Raw genomic sequence first — 23,580 nt, forward strand, 5'->3', positions numbered from 1 at the left:
TTCTATTCAGAATTCGTGTCTAAAAATAAGAAGCTGGGCAGATTTTTATGACAGTAAAGTGATCATTATAACGGTAGCGTTTTCATAAAATAAAGTTAGTAAATGATAAAAATGTCTCGCGATAGGATTATGATTGGTTAGAAATTACTAGGGGAAGATAATTATGTTGATCAAATTTTGTTCTGATCAAATTTTTGTGCGATAACCTTTTTATAAAAATATTTTTGCTAGACCTATTAATAAGTCAACAACGTTTTTTAATTATTCATGTTCATAATTTATTTGAAAAAAAAAATATTTTATGAAATCAGCGAGTTGGAGACTCAGTGGTTACTAAAAAAAAAAGTTACTAAAATTACTGTACTGGAAAAAAAAAAAAAAAATAAAATTAATAAATAAAAACATGGGACACTGACGTATTTTTGTATTTTTATTGTGATGAAAAAAAGCAACCAACGGTAAAAGAGTAAAATAAACAAACTAAAGCTCACAATGGAAATGTCAAGTGATTTAATGACAAATACAGCAACAAGTACTGATGATAATTATTTAGAGACATTAACTGGAGATGAGTGTCGGTTATGTTTACAAAAATCTAAAGATTCATGGCCATTATTTCAATCTAATAATAATCAATTACCTGAAAAAATAATGGCTTGTGCTGCAGTCCAGGTTAGAATTTATTTATTTATGTATTTATGATCATTCTTAATTTCAATTGCAAGTAGAATATGTTTTTTTCAATTATGGAAAAAAATGATCCTTTAGTTGCCAATTAATTTTTTTTTTTTTTTTTTTTTTTTTTTTTTTTTTTTTCAAAAAATCAATTACAAAAAAACTATTGACGCAATTTTTTTAAATATTTTTTTTTTTATAATTTATTATTTTAAAAAAAATTCAAAAATTATTAGACGTCGGCTAACTTCAATATCATAAAAAAAATTAATTGTGGGAAATAAATAAAAAAATAATTTAAGTTTTGATTTGAAGTGACAATGCACGTGTAGAACTTGATCTATTTTTTGGTGATCAATTTTTTTTTAATTTTTTGTTTTTAACAGCCGTAGATTCGTAAAATATTTTTTTTATAAAGCTGGATTTCAGTAGATATATTTTAAAGAATAATTTGAATAAAATTCTGAATAGGTTTTCTATGCCAAAAAATAATTTTTTTACACACAGAAATCAGTCGCGCTTATTAATTTTATTTAAAAAAAAATTTTCTTTTTATAACTTCAAATTTATGATTCTAAAATTAGCAGACAATTAACAATTTTTTTAATTTTATTTTCAACGATTAAAAAACAAAAAATACACATGTCAAAAATTTTTAAAAAATATAAGTGCAATTTTTCGCAATATGTTTTTTTTTAAATATATCGATTTAAAAAAATTTTTTTAATTATTAGATGTCCGCTAACTTTAATATCATTCAAATTTTTAAATTTAGAATTTACTCAACTTTTTATTCTAAAGTGCATTAAAAAAAAAAAAGATCATAAAAATCCGATAATTACTTTAAACACAATGACTCAGTAGTCTAGTACTAAGAACTTGTTCAATTAAAAATGAATTTAATTTCAGATAATCAACGGAGACGGCCTGCCGTCAACAATCTGCAGCCCGTGCAATCGTCTCCTCGAAATCTCTTACAATTTTAAATGTGCCGTAGAAAAAACCGACGCAAAACTTCGAGCCACTTCTCACTACAAACCTCTAATAGTCTACACGGAATCTCTGACTCAAGTCTCAATGGAGCAAACCCCAGAGCAGAATCATCATTCCAAGGAGGAACGTGTCCTCATTACCGAGACACTCGCTGACTCTCATTTGCTTCAGCTGAATCCCGACAACACGATCATCTTCAGCGTGGACCAAGTCGACGAGTTGAAGCCCGGTCTAAAGAACAGTCTCAGTACCGACTCACAAGTAGTTTTATTAGAGAAGCTAGATGAGTTTGATGATCCCCTAGAAGTCAAAGTCCAGCGCAATTGCTCATTTACTGAAGTTTTTGAGCTCAAAGAAAATATTCTCCCTCCTGATACTGATACTGATCCTCATTCTGATGCTCATGTTGATCCTAATGTCGATTCTCATGCTGACAAACATGACAATGAATCAGTTGAAGTTGAAGATGCAAAAACTGATGATTCAAATGATACAAAATCATCGAAATTAACAACTAAGCATCAAAATTTAATGTTTATTTGTCATATTTGTAGTGAACAATTTAATTGTGTTGATGAATTAAAAAAACATGTTACAACTCACGACTCATTAAAAAGTTCTGATGATAATTTAATAAATAATGATCAAAATGTATTGAATAGTGATGAAAATATTGAAAAAAAATTAGATACTGATAAAAAATCAATGAAATATAAATGTAAATATTGTAATAAACAATTTACATATGAAAAATCATATCAAACACATGCTAAATTACATGAAGAAACAAAAACATCATCATCACATTCACAAAATCAAACCCAAACTCAAAATTCATTCTCAGAAGATGATGATTTAACAGATGATTTAAATGATGATTTACCAGAAGGCTTACAGTGTTTACAATGCGGTAAATTATTTGCAACAAAACGTAATTTAAAACGACACATCAGTACCCATACTGGAGTTAAATTCAACTGCAGTACATGCAGAAAAGAATTTTCACGGTTGGATAAATTAAAGGAACATGAGTACGCGAAACACACGGCTGATTTTTCAGATACCGATGACAATGATGATGACGATAAAACTGAGGGAATCAAAGAAGGAGCAAAAGAGATCAAGAAAAATCGACCACACAAGTGTTCTTTGTGCCCGAAGGCATTTGCTCAACTTCAGTCGCTCAACAATCATTTGGAAAGACACAAAAGGGTCAAGGATACGCAGAAAAGATTTTTGTGTGATGTCTGCAGCAAGTGTTTCGCTCAAAGCGGATCTTTGGTTGCTCATATGAGGACACATACGGGAGTCAAACCTTATGTGTGCAATGTTTGCTCTCGAGCGTTTACCAAAAGCACTTATTTGCAGTTACATCTTAGGACGCACAGTGGGGAGAAGCCTTATATTTGTCAGTACTGCAGCAGAGCTTTTGCAAGAGCTAATACCTTGGCAAGACATATCACGATGCATACGGGAGAAGCTAAATATCACTGTCAGATTTGCAGGAAAAGCTTCAGAAGATTGACTTCTCTTAATGAACACACGTATACGCACACGGGACAGCGACCTTATGCATGTAAAATTTGCACTAAGAGGTACAATAATGCGGGAAGTCTTTACGCGCATACGAAAAAGTGCAAAGCTCTAAATGGCGCCAAGGAAGAGGTTAAAGATGGTGGTGGGGATAAAGGAATTTATGGGAAAGATGGAATTTTTGTTATGGAACAGAGTAAAAATTTGGACAATTTTGGGGTTGACAATGAGAGTTTTCAAGAAGATAATAAAGAATTTAAAGGAAACTTTTATAATATCTATCCGAGTATGTAGAAGGGATATTTTATTGTTAACTTTTATTTTTTTTTATTTTTTATGAAAAATTTAAATTTATTACGAAAAATTTTTAAATAAAACGCTTATTTTTCGGTGATTTATTGAAAGGTGCTGAGGTTTGACGTGAAAATTTTTTTTTATAAAATAATTGGAAAAATGAGATGACGATTTTTATTGTACTCAGGTGGTGTCAACGGGTTTCAGATAAAAATTTTAATTAATTGAATTTGTATATATTAATTTTAAATTGTGGATTTAATAATTTGTTAACAGGAATGTGTAACGTGATAATTTAGTGTAGGATTGTACTTTTAATATAAGTGATTTATTAGTAGATAATAACTATAAGTAATAAGTAATAAATAATGAACAAATACGTGTATTAAAAATGACGAAAAATATTTTATAATGAATTTTTTGTATAAAATATATAAATCTAAGAAACTTTAATAGTTGTTTACTGCTTGATTTTTTTTCAATAGTTTAATAAGAATATTAATTTTGAATTTATACGCATGTTTCATTAATTAAAAGTTATAAGAGAATTATTAATGATAAGTAAAAAGAACTTACCATTCTTGGCATCTGGAATCGAACAAATGACTTGAAGACATTAAATTTGAAACTTCTAATTTAAAAACTTTAATATTTGAGCACTTGGAATGTAACATTTTAAATTTGTACACTTTGAATTTTGAAACACTGAATTTAAGCACTTGAAATTTTAACACTTTGAATACAAACACTTTAAACAAACATTTAAAATTTTTAAACACTGGCATTTCATAGATAATTTATTATTAATTATTTTTATTGTTATAAAACATTAAACACGGGTTTTATCAATTAATTTATCGAAGTTTTTGCTAATTTATAGGTCATTTAAACAAATTTTTAAAGGTACGTTCATAAAAATTTTTTAATAAATTAGTTTTAAATTTTTTTATAAACAGATCTTAAATAAATGAGCCGTTAATTTAAAAAATTTACTTGTCAATGTTATTAATTTGTAATTTTTGATAATTTATGCGTCATATTAGTTATTATCATTAATAGACCAATCATTAAGTTAATAATTATAACAGTTAATTGATAACAAAGTTTTAAAAATTTTTTTTAACAGAAAAATTTTAAATTCTCGTAATAATTTTGACTTCATTTTAGTCCACACTACTATTTAAATATTAATTAAATTTAATTATTAATGATTAATCAGTTTAAAACTTCTTTATTTAAAAATTAAAAATCTCTAAGTCCGGTAACTGCTATTTTGAATGATACTGAAGAGAGCAGCCGACGTTTAATAATTTTTGAATTTTTATAAAAACGATAAATCATAAAAAAAAAATATTTCAAAAAATTGCGCCTATAGTTTTTTATATTTTCTACATGTGCATATTTTTTTTTTTTTTTTTTTTGTAATTTATTTGTTGAGAAAAAAAATCCGAAAATTGTTAAGTGTTTGCTAACTTCAAGATCATTATTTTAAATAAAAATATATTTTTCACATTTTGAACTAATGATTCATTAAAATTTATATCTCATATTATTCTTTTCTAATATTAAAACAATTATTTAAGAAAACTTCTGATAATTAATAATTTTAATAATTATTTAAAATATTTACGTTCCTTCAGGCCGTTGTCCTGACGCCACAATGTAAAAAAATCATATTCTTTACTTTTAACATTTTATTGATTAAAATTTATAGATTTTTCTAATCATTTTTATTAGTTGTACACTAATTGATCATTATTTTAATTAATCAACTCAATAAATATTAGTAAAATACACAAATGAAGTAAACTATCAGAAATACTACCGGCTTTAAGCGCGCGACGCCATTTTAATTTAGAATTCAAATGCAATCCCCTGGGTTTGAGTCTAAAGCCAACGCGCATGCGCGTCAGTACTTCCCGCAAAATTCAAATTATTCAATAAAATAAAAACATCTAATTTACTATTTATACTGATGATTAAACACTTAATAAAAAAAAATTTTTTTCTTTTTATTAAATGGGCCTATAAATAATCGAATAAATAAAAGAGTATATAAAAACATGTCCTTAAAAAAACGTGAATAAAAATACATTACATAAAAGATTAAAGGTCATTTTTTTAATTACTAATTTTAAAATGAATTCATCACCATTAATTATTTTGTCCAAAATTAAAAAATCCAATAATTTAAAAATTTGATTGATAATTTTTTTGAATTATTAATAAAACGAAAAATTTTTTTCAAATCATAAATTTAAATATTTTGTTAAAAAATAAAATCAATAATTGCAATAATAGTAATTATTATAAATATTTAAATATGTACGTCAAAGAGCGATAGTAGCGCCGTGTGTTAATCTGAGCAAGAGTGAAAAAAAAAAATTCAATACAAGTAATGTCGGTGTGAGGAAACTGGACTTCAGACGCTTGGAGGTACTGTTAATGTAAAGGTCATCAATTTACTTAAAAAATAATGGAGGTAATTATAAATATATTTATTGACTTGTAAATACTCAAATAAGTTTTTATAAATAAAAGTTTCTTTCGTTGATTTTAATTTAATAATAAAAATTTTTTTACTTTTTTTCATTTAGATTGAAATTTTGCATTCAAAAACATCAAATGTTATTACAACAGTGAGAGTTAGTGATAGCACAACAATATTAGAAATAAAAACTGAATTGAATAGACAGAAAAAAGGCCCGTATGTGGAGAGACAAAGTTTGAGGGCTGAAGCCAAAGGGAAATCACTTGCCGACAGCGAGACTATCAAATCATTGGGTTTGAAGGGTAACAAATTATACTATAAGGATCTAGGACCTCAGATTGGATGGAAAACTGTATTTCTTGTTGAGTATGGTGGCCCTTTAATTGTTTACCTGTGGGTTTACTCACGGCCTTGGTTATTTTATGGAAATGCCCAGTCAGAGATGCATCAGGTCGTTCAGTAAGTTTTCTATTTATGGAATTCTAATGGGAAGGAGGGGAAATGAATAAACTGTAAAGACCGGAGATTATTATATTTTCTATGGGAAAAGTCCCGTTATATTTTTATGAGGGTCAGTAGTCTAAGATATTACGTGGATCAAAATTTAAAATGATAGTTTTGTTATCTGGTAATTAATTTGTTTATATCTGATAAACTATTAGAGATATGATAAAAATATATGGGACCATTATTATAGAGAATTAAGTTTACTATAAAAAAAGTCTGATTGAAATTTATCGTATCTATAATAATTTACGAGTTAATAGTAAATATAAAAAAAATTCGTGATAAATTTTAGGGAAATTATTAAAATGTATTGGATATTTTAAAAACTACTGAAAATATGATAAAAATGTATAAGAACAAAAATATAGAGAATAAAATTTCCTATAAAAAAGTTAGAATTGACTTTTGTCGTAAGTTTGTTTAATAAAGATATATTTAATGAAGATGCTAAAATAATCGCTCATAAATATTAATATAAGTGAACTAAATATTTATGACTATGTGATTAATTTATTTTTTTGTTGCTTTATTTAGTTGGGCAGCGATATGTTGGACAATACATTACGCTAAACGTATATATGAAACATTATTCGTACATCGATTTAGTCATGCAACGATGCCATTGAGAAATTTATTCAAAAATTGCTCGTATTATTGGCTATTCACGATGTACGTTGCTTATCATGTTAATCATCCATTGTACACGCCACCAAACACTCTTTGCTCTATCAATGGATTATTATTATTCACAATTTGTGAAATTGGTAATCTAAGTATTCATTTGGCATTGAGGAATCTACGACCTCCAGGTACTAATGTTAGGAAAATTCCCGTTGCAACTTCTAATCCATTTACGTCCTTATTCAACTTTGTTTCGTGTCCTAATTACACATATGAAATTGGAAGTTGGATTGGTTTTACTATTATGACTAAATGTCTTCCAGGTAATTGATGAAAACTAATTAAAAATTTTTTTTTATTGAGTTACATTTTTTTTTTTTAAATAAATTTTAACATAGGGTGACTGAGCTGATAAATGAACGTTTAATTAGTGAATGAACGGTCGTTTTTTCAATATTGTCATATAGAAAGATGTAAAAATATTAGAATTAAAGTTCTAAAGTTGTCAATAAAACAGCAATCAAGTATTTTCTTTATGTAATTGTGATTAAAATTTAAATGATGTAGGTAAAAATTAGATAATCGTCTCCTTTCTGGGTAAACTTCGTAACTACATTTTATTTATAATTAAAATTATGAGTAAAAACCATTCTTTAATACTGCTATTGTGTAAAAAAAGCTTCAAATTTTGATAATTATAACAGAATGTTCGAGAGACTTAAATTTTATTAATATTTCTATTAATGCACGTGTAACAGACTAGATATTTTGACCGGTTTCTGAAAAATTATGATTTTGTATGTTCATTTACTGATGGTGTTCATTCACTGGACCAATCACCCTATAAAAATTTGGCTCAATTTGATGTATCCAAATTACTACAATCGATTTATTAATTTTTCGATTTAAGGCCAATTCTTCAAGGTTTTATTTTTATCCGGATTGCAATTATTGTTGCTAGTATATCTATATATTGTTAATATATAGATATACTAGCAACATTAATTTAAACCCGAATAAAAAAAAAACCTGGTTTGAATAACAGGCCCTAAATGTATCCAAATTATCATAATCGATACATTGAATTTTTATGATACTGAAATTAGCTGATGTCTAACAATTTTTTGATTTTTTTTTAAAAATGATACATTTAAAAAAAATTACACTTGGAGTTTTTTTAATTTTCTACATGTGCATATTTTTAGTTTTTTGAAGTTGATTTGTTGGAAAAAAAATCCTAAAATTGTTAATTGTCTGCTAACTTAAGGATCATGATTTTTTTAACAGAATTTATTTTTTTTTAAATCCATGAATCAAATTTTTCATTCAATAAATCGAAATCATTAAAATCGATATCTCGAATTTAACTTAAAATAAATTTTGTAAATATCTTTTTGAAGATACAAAAAAGTTTATTGTTATAAATAAATTTTTTTTTTTTACAGCCGCATTCTTCATGATAGCTGGTGCTTATCAAATGACAATATGGGCACTAGGAAAACACCGATTGTACAAAAAAGAATTTTCAAACTACCCAAAGAATCGTAAAGCCATAATTCCATTCCTCATATAAAAATCTCACATTGGTTATAATTTTTTACTCAAACCCAAATTAACTAATAATTTATATTAAAAAAAAAATAATAAATTGGGTTGTTGTTACGGAGCATTTATTTTCCATTAAAATAAAAAAATCTCTTAGAATAAAAAAAAAACACAAATTATCTAGCCGACTTCTTATAAACCTGTTTTTTAAGCGACTCCACCGTCCTTTCCAGCTGGTCCCTCTGTCTCTCGAATTCGCAAGCGACATCTTCATCCTCTTGGACTGTTTTCTTGGAATCTTCATCGACATACTTCTGGTAAAGCTCTTTGACAAACTTCCTTAGCATCTTTGGGTCATGAACATCCACCGCATCAACCATATCCCTACGAATCCTCTCCAGCAATTTTGAAAGCTCCCTAACCTTCCTAGCCCTCAAGTCCCCTTCTTTGGTCACTCCAGCGACTTTATCCTTCAGCTCTAGGACTTGGATCTCTAGCATCCCATTTCTCTTGTGCATACTCACTAACTCGATCTCCATATCTCCAATCTTGAGCTTGAGTTCCTTAATTTCCTCGTCTCTCGGTTCAATCTGACCCTTCAGTTCCTTTATTTTATAGTTCAGCACAAATTTATACTTCTCTAGTTCATGATTAGTTCTCTGTAGTTCATTAACTTTCTTTTCCTTTTCCTGTATCGTCGAATCCCTTTCCCTGATTTCCGTTTTCAAATCAATTATATCCTTCTCAAAATCTGCAACTATTTTTTGATAATGTACCAGCTCACCTTTCAAATGCGTTACCTGCCCTTTAAGTTCATCAATATCTTTCTGCGAGGCCGCATATCGATTGCGCATCACTCCAGTTTCGCCTTTTAGCTTCAAATTACTCTGACGCTCTTCAAACAATTGGCTTTCATACTTTGTCCTGATATCAACAATCTCTCTGTCAGCATCCAGTTCTATTTGTTCCTTAACCTCTTCATGTTCTCTAAGCGCATGCGCCATTTCTTCTTGCAGCTCCTCTAACTGCAAAGACTTATCATAGATCTCCGCTTCAAGCTTTAGCGCCACCTGGTCGCGTTCTTGTTCCAGTGTCTCGCGCAACTTCGCCATTTTGGTTTCGTAGTCTAACCTCATTTCATTGCTCGCCTTCTCCAAAGCCTGATACTTATCATACTCGACAATTAGTTTATTATTGTAATCAATTTCCATTTCTTGCCGTGATTTTTCATAATCAGCATTCATTTTCACTATTTCTACATTTATTTTGTTCAACTCATTCTGCCGGTCCTCTTTCAACTGATCGATGCGAGCCAGAAGTTCCTGGACCGCGTCATAGTATCCAGAATTCATTTCTCTGAGCTTTTCGTTATGAGCGATTTCAATCTGACGTAACTTGTAAGCGTGCTCGGTCTCCAATTCTCTTAATCTGGTATTTAATTCTTCAATAGTGCGAACCTTGTCTTCAAGATCTGCTTTACCGATTAAAACTTCGTTGGTGTAAGTAACAGCTTCTGGGCCGGCATTTTGTTTAAGCCGCCAGAAACACAAGCTGCCATCTTGAGCTGCAGAAATAACGACTTGCTCGTGATGAGATACTGCGAGATCTGTTACGTCTGTGCAATGAACGTGGTATGGAGTGAATACGATTGGATCTTGAAGAGGAGTCTTCATAAAAAGAATAGAACCTCCTGGACAGGTAATAAAAGCTAGTGGATTTTGTTTCCCGATTAGCAAACTCATCATGTTTGAATTGAGATCAAATTCTCTTAGAACGACACTGTCCCTAATCTCGCGGATCTTGCGATCTGTAGCAATACAGTAAATTGCAGTACCATCGAGACTAACTGCGACTCCGTGAAGCTTAACATTTTTGATAATCGCTTCAGAAACTCTCAAGCCTGTGCTGATGTCCCAGACATAAATGGCACCTTCGTAGCCACAGGTGACAAGCTTTAGATCAGATTGGAACCAGACTAGCTCACGGATTATTCCCGTGTGACCTTTTAAAACTAAATGCTGAGCAAATGTGACTGTAGTATAAATTTCAATGACGTTCCCATTAACTGCCGCGAATAAATGGCCTCCGTGACTGAAGCTTACGGTCTGGCAGATTCGGATCGCGAATTCCCGCGTGGGTAGCAGGTCATCAATCAGGATTGTCATGAATCTCAGCTTGTCCGTGAATCCTATCAAGCAGAACAGGCCTACTGGGTGCAATGACAATGAGAATATGTCTTCTGAGTACTGTTTCATCATGACAAGGTTCTCAGATTCATAGTCCCATAGTCTAACGCTCCTGTCCGTGGACCCACAGGTCATGAAAACAGATTTCCAGGCACACATGGCTACTTTAGTGATCGCGCCTTGATGCAATGCTTGGCCCATTATCTTGAGCTCTTCTTCCATGTCCATAGAATCATCATAAAGACTAACGTGAAATAGTTGAGACCATCCGGTCGTCACTATTAGCTGATCGTGGCTGGGATTTATGTTTATGGAGTTTATTCGATAAAAATCCGAGTCCGGGATACTCGAGACCTGGGTCGGCACCCGAAAAATATGTTTCTTTAGATACTTGTGCTGGCCTTCACGTTCAAAAACCACAATCGTGCGGCTACCCCACCCGAAAGCAAACCCTTTGGGGAAAGAAACCAGGCACCGTATTTCTTCGGGCCACGACGTTGATTCCGGAGTCGGCGTAATCACAAATTCGTCTCTAGTTTTTAGATTAATGACCGCAGTATCCCTTACATTGAAAATAGCTTTCAATTCCCCATTGTCCAAGTAGAAAAGTCTTCCGTCTCGCGTTCCCGCCAACAAGCGGTCACCATTCAACCAAACGACTGAACTTATCAGCAAATTATCTGCTTTCGCGAATCCGTAGGGCCGCCACACGGTTTCAGATACCGTTAATAATTTGAATGTGTGCGGCCCTGCAACAGCGACGATTCCAACATCCCCAGGATTGCAGTTGATAAGATTTATCATAGAAACTGAATTAGGGCTCGGCAGTTTTATTGATGACTCAACTTTACCTTTCTCCCACAGGTAGTAAAGCATCGTAGAATCTGGATCGCCCGTAATGGCTGCCAAGTATCGGTTGTCGTAACTAAAAGAAACGCATGAGAATTTGGTCACTCCCGGACAATCATATGGAATAACCAAAGATTTTTTGCGTTTCAGTTGATTCAGGTCGTAGATTGATATCGTAGGTTTGTCTCCTGCTTCACAAAGAGCGACATATTTTCTACAAATATAACCTTCAATTATCAAGATGGCTACTAATCTAAGCTACCCGACCTAACCTAGACTTTAAATTTAATACAAGCCCATTTGTAAACAGGCTCAATCGGAATTTATATTAAAGAAGACCTACTTGTTAGGTGTTACTGCAATTATATTTACGTGATGTTTGTCAGATAAATGAAGAAGACGTTGTCTATGTTGATTAAAATTATGAATTGCCAAGGCATTGCCGACCGGATATAAAATATCGTTATCTGTTATAAAATGGGCATTCCCTTGAACGTCGGTTTTTAAACCGTACAATACTTTTGTTATTAATTCTGGCGACTGTAATGACATTTTGAACTTAACACTATTGAATATATATATACATGAACTATTTACTTTGCTTAGCAACCAATTTTATAGATTATCACTTGGGTAGAGTTGAGTCAATTTTATCCAAAGAATTGAAAGGTTAAATGAACATCGAAATGAAGGACATAGAATATGTTGATGAAATTTCGGGAGTTGAAATAAGTAAAAATGGAACTTTAAAAAAAGACTTTTTGGAATTTTTGTATCCTTTTAGTTGATGCATTGAGGTTACGGCTTTTTAAATAAGTAAACTATTTTTCTTAATGAACAAAATAGTTATTCGTATGGGTATAACTGTCGGAGATACTTTAATATTTGTGTGGTTGACCCTGATACTGTTATTTTTGCCTCAGGATGTTGGATTAATATTTTTGATGTTAAGAATAGGGAGCTCAGATTCCGGAGGTGTTGTTACGAAGGAATTGGACACATTGCCGTATGTATTTTTTTTTTTTTTTTTGGAAGTATCGGTATTTTTCCTTTAATTTGAAGTTCAAAATTTCGAATTTGAAAAAAATAAAATTTTTTTGAGCAAATAAATAAATTTTCGGTACATAAAAACTTCTGACAAAGCCTTTTTTCAAAAAAATTGAAATTTTTAAATAATAAAATAAATATGTTCAATGAATAAGTTACCAAACTTCTTTTCGAATAAGTGCCCACAAGACTGCGTTTCTTTTAAAAAATCTTCTGTTATCACAAAAGTGATTTTATAAAAGTATTATTAATTACAGAAAAATCCATCGAAACCGCATATCGCAATAGCAGAAACTGGAATTGATCCCCCAATAATAATATACTCATATCCAAATTTCGAAATTATCACAAAACTTCTCAATGGGACTTTAAAAAAATTTTCTCATCTCTCGTACAATTCCAATGGGGATTTGCTTGTGTCCCAAGGTGGCGAGCCCGATTATTCGCTAATAATATGGGACTGGGCCTCATCAACAATAAAATTACGTTGCCAATCACACACCTCAGAAGTTTACAATGTCGTATTTTCGTCATTTATGCCAGAAAGTTTAGTGACCTCAGGTTCTGGTCACATCAAATTTTGGAAAATGGTTGACACCTTCACAGGATTAAAATTGCAAGGCTCATTAGGACGATTTGGTAGCACAGAAAGCTGCGATATCATAGGAATTTTTTGTATGCCCGATGGTAAAGTTGTTTCGGGCTGCGAGTGGGGAAATATTTTACTATGGACGCAGAGTTTGATTTCGTTGGAAGTCAGAAGAAAAAATAAAAAACCATGTCATGATAACATGATAACACAATTTGAATTCAATAACGGCGAATTAATGTCAATAGGTAATAAAATATAAAAAAATTAATTAAACTGAAATGTTTAAAAAAATATTCTTAAACAGGAATGGACGGCTGGATTAAAATTTGGTACTACGAGAGCATTGATAATGCAGAACCATCAGAAGAAAATCCTTATATTGAAATAGAACCGATCTATGAATTTAGAATTTTTGAACAAGTTAATAATAATATTAATGTCGATTCAATGTTGATGTGTATTAAAAAAAAAATGAACGATTCTGAAGATACATTTTGGTACGGGCAAGTACGTTTGAGTTTTCAAAATTATTATCATTATTTCTATTGATAATTTTTAGCAATTTTAACTATAGATAATTCCTTGGATATTATCCTAAAAATATCAGTAAATACTGGGTCCAATTTTTCCTGAACGTAGGACCAAAAAATGATTTTTACGCTCAAAAGCGGAGTTTTAAATCTTTTTTACTAAACCAAGGGCCCGCTCGATTAAAAAAAAACTCATCAGTTCATTCCTCAAGAAATTTCTCACAAATATCGATCAATTTAAAGTCATAAAAAAAATTGTTTAAGACCCTGACGTCTATTGAATTTTTTCTCGTGTTTTTGCCGTGTTTTTTGCGTAAAAATCATTTAATATTAGAAAATATTAAAGTTGTTATCAATTTTCAAACACTCGAAGCTTAAAACTCTGATTATTAAACGAAATACTTTTTACTATAAACCAAACTATCTATCCCATTTACCAAGGATGGCAATGGTGGATTATGGTTAATAGATCTTTCGACTCTTAACCCACCGACACAGCCTCAAAAATTATTAACCTGCCACGCAAGTGCAATCGCCGACATCGCAACAAGCACATGGTCAAATTTACTCGCATCTTGCGGTGATAGCCGGCTCAATATTTATGATTACTTGAAAAAAAAATTAATAGCCACTTATAAATTTAATGATTCTTGTACTCAAGTCATCTGGGTACCCTGCTCAGTAAGTCAATTTAGAAATGGATCAATTAATCGATTGATTAATCAACAACTAATCAGTTAATAAAATAAATGAGAAAATTTTTATTTCAGATTGACCCGACGGGCTCAACTCTAATTTGCTCATTCACAAGCGGAATTATTCGAATTCTCGTGATTAATTTTAATGAATTAATTAATAAGCCTGTTACTAATAGTCATGATAATGTATATTTAACACAAATCATTAAGCCGCATACGAAAAAAATAACAATTATGTCAATGAATTCTTCAAAAAGGTAACGAAAAAGTTTTGTAAATTAATAAATTTAATTAATTGATAATAAAATATAAATTACAGATTACTAGTGACTGGAAGTAAAGATTTAACAATGTTTATATTTCATATAAATAATGATAAATTATTTGAATTAGTTGCCATTGGTTACATAAATTTGCCTGCTGTTATAAATTGCGTGAATTGGAATCCAGAATTTGTGAGTTAAGATGGGGAATTAATGAAGTGATTAATTGACTCTAATCAGTGGATTATAATTAATTTAATATTTAGGATGGAATGATTTTTTTGGGATGCATGAAAGGATATTTTGTTGAAATAAAATTACCGGAAACGAGACCGGTTTATACAAAAATAAGTTACGAGTTAGTGGAATACAAATTTCGAACTTTTAAGACAGAGATTAAAAATAGAGAAATAAAAATAGAAAGTTATGAAAATAATGAGCAAAAATATAATTCAGAAAAATTAATTTCAGATTCAGGTAAATTTTTAAGTGGAAAAAAATTTTAATATCAAATTTTTTTAATGCAAAATAAAAAAAAAATTAATTTTTTGTTTTTCAAAATAAATTTGAATTTTTTATAGAATTAAATGCCGAAAAATTTTGTTTATTTTAATGCCGACTAAATTTTCATGGAAAAATTTTTTTTTAAATAAAAAATTAATTAATTGTTTCTAAATTTTGTAGGCGATATTTATAAAATACCTGATATATTAACCATTAATTATATGGATGATAAAATATGGTTAACGATGAGTGGCGATAGTAAAGGATTTATTTATGAATTCATTTTACCCAAAGATGAAGAGTTTGATCAAATAATTAATGTGCAACCGGATAGAGTTATACGAATTTTTGAAGATGAAAATGAAGAAATATTTAGTTGGGTTTTTTAGTAAGTTTAGTTTATTAAAATTTAGATATTTTAACGTATAAACAAAATAAACTTGAGAGATGTCATGATTTTATTATGAAAAACAAAATTAAATAAAAAATTAAAGCTTAGATAAAATTTTTATAACTCCTCATTCAATTTCTGGCGGAATGCCCAAATTCATTTTTTTTTGTTCCAATTCAAAAATTTTTAATTAAAAAAAATTAAACACGCTTAAGGATAACAGTTGAAAAATATAATAAATGTCATAAATTATTGAAATTTATACTAAAAATGTTGAAAATAAAAATTTGTATTCCCGCCAATTTATTGAAAATTTAAAACTTATTTTATAGTGACGAGTATTTAATCCTGGGCCTTGAAAGTGGAAAATTAAAAATTTGTCATTTGAATAAAAATGACACGACAAATTTATCCGACTACTGGCTTCTGCCCATCCATGAAAATTCAGACGGTCAAATAACAAAAATTTTATTAAGCTACGACAGAAAAATGTTATTCACTTCCGGCTGTGATGGAAATATTTTCTCATTCGTTATTAACAATAATAATTTATTAGACAAAAAAATTAATTTTGAAAAAGCTCAAAAGTTAATTACGACTGTGAGTTAATTTCTTATCAAATAAATACATTATATGATTAATTATTTGATTGATTAATTTATTTTTGAAAGCAGCCAACAATTGTAGAAGATATTGAAGACAATTATCCAAGTTTAGAAGAAGTTATAAAAAAAAAAGAACAAGACCGAGTTCTTAATGAAGCAAAGAAACGCAAACAAGAGACTTTAGAAATTTTAGAACGTCTTAGAAATAATTATTGTCAAATTATTATCAAAAATAATGAGTTAGCAAAGTCCCAGCAGCTGACTCAAGATGAACTTGAACTCGACCCACGAATTACAGAGGATTTAAATAGAGAATTAAAAGAAAAATTGGATTCTGTTTATAAAAAATATGAATTTGATCTTGAAAAAAGTAGACTAGGTTTGGAAAAATTAATGAATTTTTTTATTAAACCTATTACTTGTGTACCTTTTGCTGTATGCAGAATTTTGTGGGTTTATTTTTTTTTTTTACTTAATTAGTTAAGTAATATAATTTTTGAATATTTCTTCAATTTATTGCAGGAAATCTGATTCGATGGTTCACTCACTGAGAGAAAGAAAATTAGCTGATGATTTTAATGAAACTTATGACAGTATCGTAAAGCAAATCGAAGAAAAAAAAATCAATATCAGGTAATTTTTATTTATTTTTCATAATTGATAATTATGCACAAAAATAAATCGGATATTGGAGTTCGTGAGACGATTTCTTTTAGAATGAGTACCCACATCACTATGATTGAAAAAAAAAAAACATTTTAAAGAAAAAAAAAAGTTTCAAAATTTGAAAAAATTTTTTCAATATTCTTTAAAGGTTTAATTATTCAATTCCTTTTGGAATGAGTATCCAAATCAATAGAATTAAAAAAAACTAAATTTGAGAATTTTGAAATTTTTTTAATACTCTTTTAGGTATAAATTATCCCATTTTCTTTGGAATAAGTACCCACACAAATATATTTTGATTGTAGAATAAAAATAATTAATTTATTTGTAACTAAAATATTAATTGATTAAAATAAATTTAACATGCATACAGAAATAGAAATGATAGAGTGGAGTTACAGTATGTAATTAATAAATTTTTTTTTTTATGATCAGTAAATTATTAATAAAAGAGATTAATTTTATTTTGTGAATTTATAGAACAGAAAATATTGAATTGAATGACGAATTAATTGAAGATGAAGAAGAAATAAAAATAGAAGGCGTTGAAAGTTTTTTAAAAGGACTAAACCCTGATACAGTTCAATATAAATTAGGCGCCCAGATTAATCAGATGTTAAAAAAATATCGTGAGAGAAAAGCGCGAAATGCTCAACGTGCTCAAGAAGTTTTTATTTTTAAATTTTATATCTAAATTGAAAAAAATAAACTGTATTTATTATTGAAGGTTAATTATTTTATTGATTTTTAGTGGAAACTAATGGAGGCCAGTAAACCAGATACGAATGCTGATAATGAAGAGGATGTTAAAGCTGTTGAAGAAGCCAAAAAAACAATCGGGGATTATAAATTAAAAATTTCAAATAATTATAATTATGATGAAAATTTTAAAGTTAGTCGGGACACTACTTTAAGTAAACATAAACAACTTCTAGATTGTAGAAAAAAGGTCCTATAAATTTTCATTTTAAATTTGAAAAAACAAAAAAAATTATTGCACAGTTTAAGGGGGACCATTAGAGTGACTGCCCGAAAAAAGATGATTTTTGTGAATTTTTTGAAATAAAATTACGGTATGGAACGTTTTAATGTTTTAAGAATGTTTAATGAATGCAAGATAAAATTTTTGGACAAAAAAATTCAAAATTCAGCGAGTTATATACAATCTTCTAACACTCAAAAAAAAAAAAAAGATCCTCTATAGTGCAGGAAATCAAAAAAATCAAAAAGTTCATTGAACTAGAATGTATTTTCCGTACCATGACCCTCAGGGTAAGAACAAAATTTTAATTTAACAAAATGGTGAAGTTTTTAATGAAAATTTAAAATTTTGCGCGAAAATTTGTTGATTTTTGGCCTGTCAAAATTACATTTTTAATTCTGGAGGTTCATGGTATGTATAAACATACATTAAAGAAGCTGCAATTGGAATTAAATCTATTGGATGATTTGTTTTAGAGCTATAACTGCAGCAATTTTGAAAAATGTGTTTTTGAGAACCGAAGAGCGGCTGATTTTCAGATTACTGCAACTCTAACACACTATTTTAAATATGCACTTTTAATTTTAGCATGTTATTTTTGAAGCTAAGACTATCGAAATATGCAAAATAAAAACAATAATCGATTTTTTCAAAATTCCACATCAATGGTCCCTCTTAAATGGTTTAATTCATTTTGAGACTTTTATTCTTTATCAAAATATATTGATGCGAGTACTCGCTCCAGTGTAAATTTGACTATTGACATATTAGAAGTAAAACTTCATTGAATTCTAAAAATTAGAATTCATTTTTTTTTTTTTTTTTTTTTTCAAATTTTGATTTTTTAGTCAAAATATACTGATGTGGGTGCTCAATCCTTTGAAAATTTAATAACCTGTCCAATAATTCAATTATTTTTCTTCAAAAAATTATTTTTCACTCTTAACCGTTTCAAGTATACACAGAGCTTTTAAATTCTACTTATTTATTTTCAATAAAATAAAGGAGAATAATGATTACAGGTTCATCTACTACGCGAGAGCTTCAATGAACGTCTGAAAAATATCCGCAGCAAAAAATTGGAGCTACAAAATGAAGTTATCGGCCTAATAAATAAATTAAACCTTATTCATACAGAAATACCAGAAAAATATATAAAACTCTTGCCTTCTATGTTAGAAATTAATTATGACATTGAATTTCCGGAAAAAAATTTAGAAGTAAGTTTCGTAATTAATATAAATTAATTAGATAATTAATTAATTAATTGTTCGTTTAGTTGGAAAAATATAAATCATTATCAGTAAAATTCAATGAGTCTCGTAATAAGCAATACAGTAAATCTTTAACTGAACCACAAGCCCAAGAATTGAAACTAAATAAAAAATTATATGATGACGAATACGAAATTCTGTTATTAGATGAAAAAATAGTAAATAACCAACTAAATATGTTTGATCCAGAGTTAGAAGATAATTTGATAAAAAAATCAAAATTAGAAATAAAAATTCCACTAGAAAAAATGGAAGAAATGAAAAATTTTGAAGATCGTGAGCTGACTGCATGGGAGCGAGAGATGAAATTAGCACGCGTGGCTAAAAAAATTTATGAACAAGACTGTATTATTAATTATATTAATAATAGTTATAGGAATATTGATTTGGATCTGGATAAACTGGACCAAGAAAGACTGGAAATTAAAGCGGATTCCATTTATTCGGAGCTCTACCAGCTGACTTTACATCAGGAATTAATTATTCTGAAAGATTTCGAAGAGAGAGAAAATTTGCTGATTTACAGAGTTGATGATCATACTTACGAACGTGATGCTATTAAACAAAAGGTTTTTGTTTTTATTCAGTTAAATTTTGAATTATTAAAAATTCTGAGAATGAGTTAAAATTTTTTTGGAGTGATTAATAATTACTTCAAGGACATGTGATCCATCAAATATATATTTATATACGAACATTTTACGCAGATTTCAATGATCTTTACAGTTCAATATTTGTTTGTTTTTCACTAAATTTTTTTTTCTGTAGCCTAATTATCGATTAACCAAAAAATTTGATAGCTCTCAATTTTTCAGTAATTGATTAGTAATTTTTTTAAAGATATCCTCGAACAAATATCCTTTTATATATGGTCATTTTACTCAGAATTCAATTATCTAAAAGCTTCGACTATTAATTTTAATTAAAAAAATTTTGTGATATCCCGATTGTCGATTAACCAAAAAAAATTCCAAGTTCCTATGATTCAGTAATTGATAAACATTTTTTTTACAATATCCTTTTATACAAATGTCCTTTTATATGTGATCATTTTATGTAGAACATAATGCTTTAAAAGGCCCACTAGTTTACTATCGCAAAAAAAAATGTCTACAGCTTTGCTTATGAATTAAAATTAAGAAAAAACAAAAACGTAGTAAGTTAATAATTAATCAAAGATTTAAATGTTTAGATACAAAAATTAAACAGCAGTATTGACATTAAAAATAAAGAAATATCTAAAATAACAGACAAGATAAAAGAATTAAATAAACAATTTACAAATTTAACAAGTGAAAATAAATTTTCCGAGTATTTAAAAAAAATTTACCGAAAAAAATTCAAATTTACCCGAATAACTGACGGTATTCAGATTTTTCACTTCAATTGTATATCTCCTTATCAATTAAATAGTTTAGTTATAAATTTAAAATAATTGTCAGATTCATCAGAATCTTCGACAAGTGAATCGAGTTCCGATGAAGACAATCAACTCAGTACTGAAGACGAAAATTTTGACTATTTAAATTTGGACGAAAATACATGCCCTATAGGTTGCGATGAAGAATTATATAAATTGTCATTTTCTATGCGCACAAAACGGCACAAATTTGAAAACCAAATGCGAGATGACCAGAAAATCCTTGAAGATTTACGAAAACAATTGGATCAGGACAAAAAAAAATTTAAAATCATTGAAAGTAATTTAAATTTGAGCCAACGTGAGCTACAAGACTACATGGTAATTACATAACTTACTTTTTAATTAAGTAGTTTTTAATTGAAATCAATTAAAAAATTTTCTTTTTAATTTTTTTTCTGACTACCAGGAATCAGGACCGATATCTCAGAAACTTATGTGTCAATTTAAACAATTTTATTTTTTAGAATAAAGAGAAAACATTTCTCTAAATAGAGAGTACATTCCGAAATGCACTGCGAGCAGCTGTAGCGTAGCGCATCTTGGAATGCATCTTTGTTAATTATTTTTATTACTTGGCGGTAAATTAAAATATTTGAAAAAAAAAATTATTAGGTATTGAATAAAACTAAAAAGTGTACGACATAATAAAATGGCGGCAGAATATAATAGAAAAATGTTTCAAAAGTAAAAAAAAAAAGAACACGCAAGTGTATGAACAAACCTCGGTAGGGAAATAATATGCAGAAGGGTGTTCTAATACACTTGGAGATTTAATTTAAATTGCTCCAAGTGAATTGCAGCTAAAAAAACGTCACTTAACTGCTATTTCCCACCAGACGTGCCAGATGATTTTGCTCAGGAACTTGGAAGTTATCAGCATCAGCAATTCGCAACACTACACTAGCACTGAACACTCAACACTTAACGACATTACAGATACTTTGTAGAGTTTAAATTTTACAAACACTGCACATTTTAATTAAACACTGACTATAAGCAATAAATTTTATGGATAATTCCGCGAATTAACTGCAATACTATGTTTCAAGTTAAACGTAACGAAAGATCTGGACTACTACTGCCGTTGTCGATGATACTGACTGCCGCTATTGGACCGCCAGTTGGTACAAAGCAATCGATTTTGTAATTCTCGACCACCTCCATTTTTAAAAAAGTTTTAACCACTATTAAGTTGGCGCGGAAATTTAATAATTTTTAATGGACGATATACCAAAAAATTGCTCTCAAAATGCTCTTTCAGAATCCACAGTTGCTGCAGTCATAAAATTAATAATTCATTAATTCGCTAACGAAGCCCCTCAATTTTCTCTAAGTCCGTCTAAACTTGGAAATCAGCAAATTTTCGTAAATTTCTGCTATTAATAGGTCTTAAAATTTAATTCATGTATTGAGTTATACACAAAATGAGTTTCTTTTTTTTAATTGATAATAATTTATTAAATTCGAATTTTATGACTGGGCAATTGTGGATTCTGAAAGAGTATTTCGAGAGCAATTTTTAGTACATCGTTCATTAAAATATATTAAATTTCCGCACCAACTTCATAGTGGTAAAGTTTTAATGCTGAATACAGTGACACGCAGTAGCGCCATCTTGGCGCGAAATTTCAAAATTTAAATTTAATATTTTTATTAAAATTTATTTGTGTAAATAATTATATTAATTAGGCTAAAAAGTTTAGTCGAAATTTTTTATTTTCATAAATAATTTATCAATTATTCTTATTGCTTGTGCGGTAAATTTAAATATTCAAAAAATAATTTATTAAAATTGGAGAAAAATTAAAAACCGTAAATCAAAATAAAATGGCGGCAAAATATAATAGAAACATTTAAAAAACGTAAGTCTTTCGCGCAAAAATCGTGTTACTACTATGCTGCACTTGCACGGTCTGCTGCTGAGCTGTAGCACATTTCGAAATGCATATTAGGTTCCGATTAAAAAATTTAAAAAAAACAGCAAATAAATTTTTTTTAATAATTTGAAGGCCTGAGTAAAATAAAATATTTATAAATATAAATATTCAAATACATGAAGTATTCGGGTACTAGTCCTTGATTAGGTATTAAGTTTTTTACCTTATCTTGATTGAAATCAAATTTATAATTTAAAAAAAAAAAAATTGTAAAAATCGGTTGGTGACTTTCCGAGATATCAGTACTGATAAATAGAAAAATTAAGTTTTGATAAATAAAAATTTTTTTTCCAGCGAGAAAAACAAAAAAAATTAAATGAAATTGATGTTACGGTTATTTTGAAATTACATCAATTGCAGCATATCGACAATGACAATTTAGTAAAAATAAGTGACTGTGTTGTGTTTGATCGAACACAACTATCGCAACTTTACACGCGAGTCGGGGAATTGCAGCAAGAAACTACCGACCAAAAAATAAAACACAAGTAATTATTTTATTATCTTTTAAAAAAGGCTAAGGACAGGAGTAAAATGGGCCTCGAATTTTTTTTAATTCCATAGTTTAACCGACATGGGGCCATAATTTGGCCGTCTTAGATCAGATAAATATGAAGTTTTAAAGTTTTAAAATCGAAATTCTGATAAAAGTATTGTCTACATAAAAAATCACTAATATCTTTTTTAAAGGGAATTAAATTCCCTACAAAATTATTTTAACTTTTAAAAAAAAATTTTATGGGAATCGTCTTTTTTTTCAAATTTGGGAAAAAAAATTTGGTTTGCCATTTTACTCCAAGTAGCTTATTTTACTGACACATTTTATTTTGAAATGAATTATTTGGTCACTGAGAAATGAAAGTAATAAAAAATAAAAATCAAAGATCACTTTTTTATAGTTAGTTCATTTTGCTCCGTTAAAAAAAAATAACCCGTTTTTTTTTTTTTTTTTTTTTTTCACAGAAAAAATCGTC

The 23,580-nt window shown here is 28.9% G+C and overlaps 4 protein-coding genes and 1 long non-coding RNA gene across 5 annotated transcripts in view; 3 read left to right on the forward strand and 2 right to left on the reverse strand.

Moving 5' to 3' along the window:
• Positions 1-4,205, reverse strand: part of LOC103579817 (uncharacterized) — a 73,700-nt gene extending 69,495 nt beyond the window's left edge. The window contains exon 1 of the long non-coding RNA XR_008403873.1: positions 4,072-4,205. This is a non-coding gene — a long non-coding RNA (uncharacterized LOC103579817). The remainder of the gene's footprint in view (positions 1-4,071) is intronic.
• Positions 55-3,913, forward strand: LOC103579813 (zinc finger protein 287). The gene is made up of 2 exons (XM_014439353.2): positions 55-672; positions 1,585-3,913. The coding sequence occupies exons 1-2, from the start codon at positions 493-495 to the stop codon at positions 3,493-3,495; spliced, it is 2,091 nt and encodes a 696-aa protein (XP_014294839.1). The 5' UTR covers positions 55-492; the 3' UTR covers positions 3,496-3,913.
• A 1,675-nt stretch (positions 4,206-5,880) lies between the features above and the next one.
• Positions 5,881-8,838, forward strand: LOC103579818 (very-long-chain enoyl-CoA reductase). The gene is made up of 4 exons (XM_008561354.3): positions 5,881-5,977; positions 6,093-6,445; positions 7,028-7,437; positions 8,560-8,838. The coding sequence occupies exons 1-4, from the start codon at positions 5,972-5,974 to the stop codon at positions 8,685-8,687; spliced, it is 897 nt and encodes a 298-aa protein (XP_008559576.1). The 5' UTR covers positions 5,881-5,971; the 3' UTR covers positions 8,688-8,838.
• On the reverse strand, positions 8,832-12,324 carry LOC103579819 (cilia- and flagella-associated protein 57). Its single transcript, XM_008561355.3, has 2 exons — positions 12,038-12,324; positions 8,832-11,908 (listed from the first exon to the last, which is right to left on the reverse strand). The coding sequence occupies exons 1-2, from the start codon at positions 12,244-12,246 to the stop codon at positions 8,836-8,838; spliced, it is 3,282 nt and encodes a 1,093-aa protein (XP_008559577.1). The 5' UTR covers positions 12,247-12,324; the 3' UTR covers positions 8,832-8,835.
• A 44-nt stretch (positions 12,325-12,368) lies between these two features.
• Positions 12,369-23,098, forward strand: LOC103579889 (cilia- and flagella-associated protein 44). The gene is made up of 19 exons (XM_053740025.1): positions 12,369-12,466; positions 12,541-12,700; positions 12,999-13,578; positions 13,638-13,840; positions 14,305-14,544; positions 14,634-14,818; positions 14,881-15,016; positions 15,091-15,247; positions 15,509-15,716; positions 16,052-16,319; positions 16,394-16,773; positions 16,847-16,917; positions 17,533-17,657; positions 17,742-17,939; positions 18,995-19,192; positions 19,252-19,815; positions 20,439-20,610; positions 20,689-20,987; positions 22,901-23,098. The coding sequence occupies exons 1-19, from the start codon at positions 12,381-12,383 to the stop codon at positions 23,096-23,098; spliced, it is 4,428 nt and encodes a 1,475-aa protein (XP_053596000.1). The 5' UTR covers positions 12,369-12,380.
• The last annotated feature ends 482 nt before the right edge of the window (positions 23,099-23,580 follow it).

Source organism: Microplitis demolitor, chromosome 6 (genome assembly GCF_026212275.2).
Source record: "Microplitis demolitor isolate Queensland-Clemson2020A chromosome 6, iyMicDemo2.1a, whole genome shotgun sequence".
Taxonomy (NCBI): domain Eukaryota; kingdom Metazoa; phylum Arthropoda; class Insecta; order Hymenoptera; family Braconidae; genus Microplitis; species Microplitis demolitor.

Excerpts from the sequence above, each read along its gene's own strand:
- LOC103579813 (XM_014439353.2), top strand. The coding sequence starts at position 493 with ATGGAAATGTCAAGTGATTTAATGACAAATACAGCAACAAGTACTGAT. Across the intron at positions 673-1,584 it reads TGGCTTGTGCTGCAGTCCAG|ATAATCAACGGAGACGGCCT; the intron begins GTTAGAATTTAT and ends ATTTAATTTCAG.
- LOC103579818 (XM_008561354.3), top strand. Across the intron at positions 6,446-7,027 it reads GAGATGCATCAGGTCGTTCA|TTGGGCAGCGATATGTTGGA; the intron begins GTAAGTTTTCTA and ends TGCTTTATTTAG. Across the intron at positions 7,438-8,559 it reads TATGACTAAATGTCTTCCAG|CCGCATTCTTCATGATAGCT; the intron begins GTAATTGATGAA and ends TTTTTTTTACAG.
- LOC103579819 (XM_008561355.3), bottom strand. The coding sequence starts at position 12,246 with ATGTCATTACAGTCGCCAGAATTAATAACAAAAGTATTGTACGGTTTA. Across the intron at positions 11,909-12,037 it reads ATTGCAGTAACACCTAACAA|AAAATATGTCGCTCTTTGTG; the intron begins GTAGGTCTTCTT and ends TTATATTTGTAG.
- LOC103579889 (XM_053740025.1), top strand. The coding sequence starts at position 12,381 with ATGAAGGACATAGAATATGTTGATGAAATTTCGGGAGTTGAAATAAGT. Across the intron at positions 19,193-19,251 it reads TTCCGGAAAAAAATTTAGAA|TTGGAAAAATATAAATCATT; the intron begins GTAAGTTTCGTA and ends TTGTTCGTTTAG. Across the intron at positions 19,816-20,438 it reads GTGATGCTATTAAACAAAAG|ATACAAAAATTAAACAGCAG; the intron begins GTTTTTGTTTTT and ends TTAAATGTTTAG.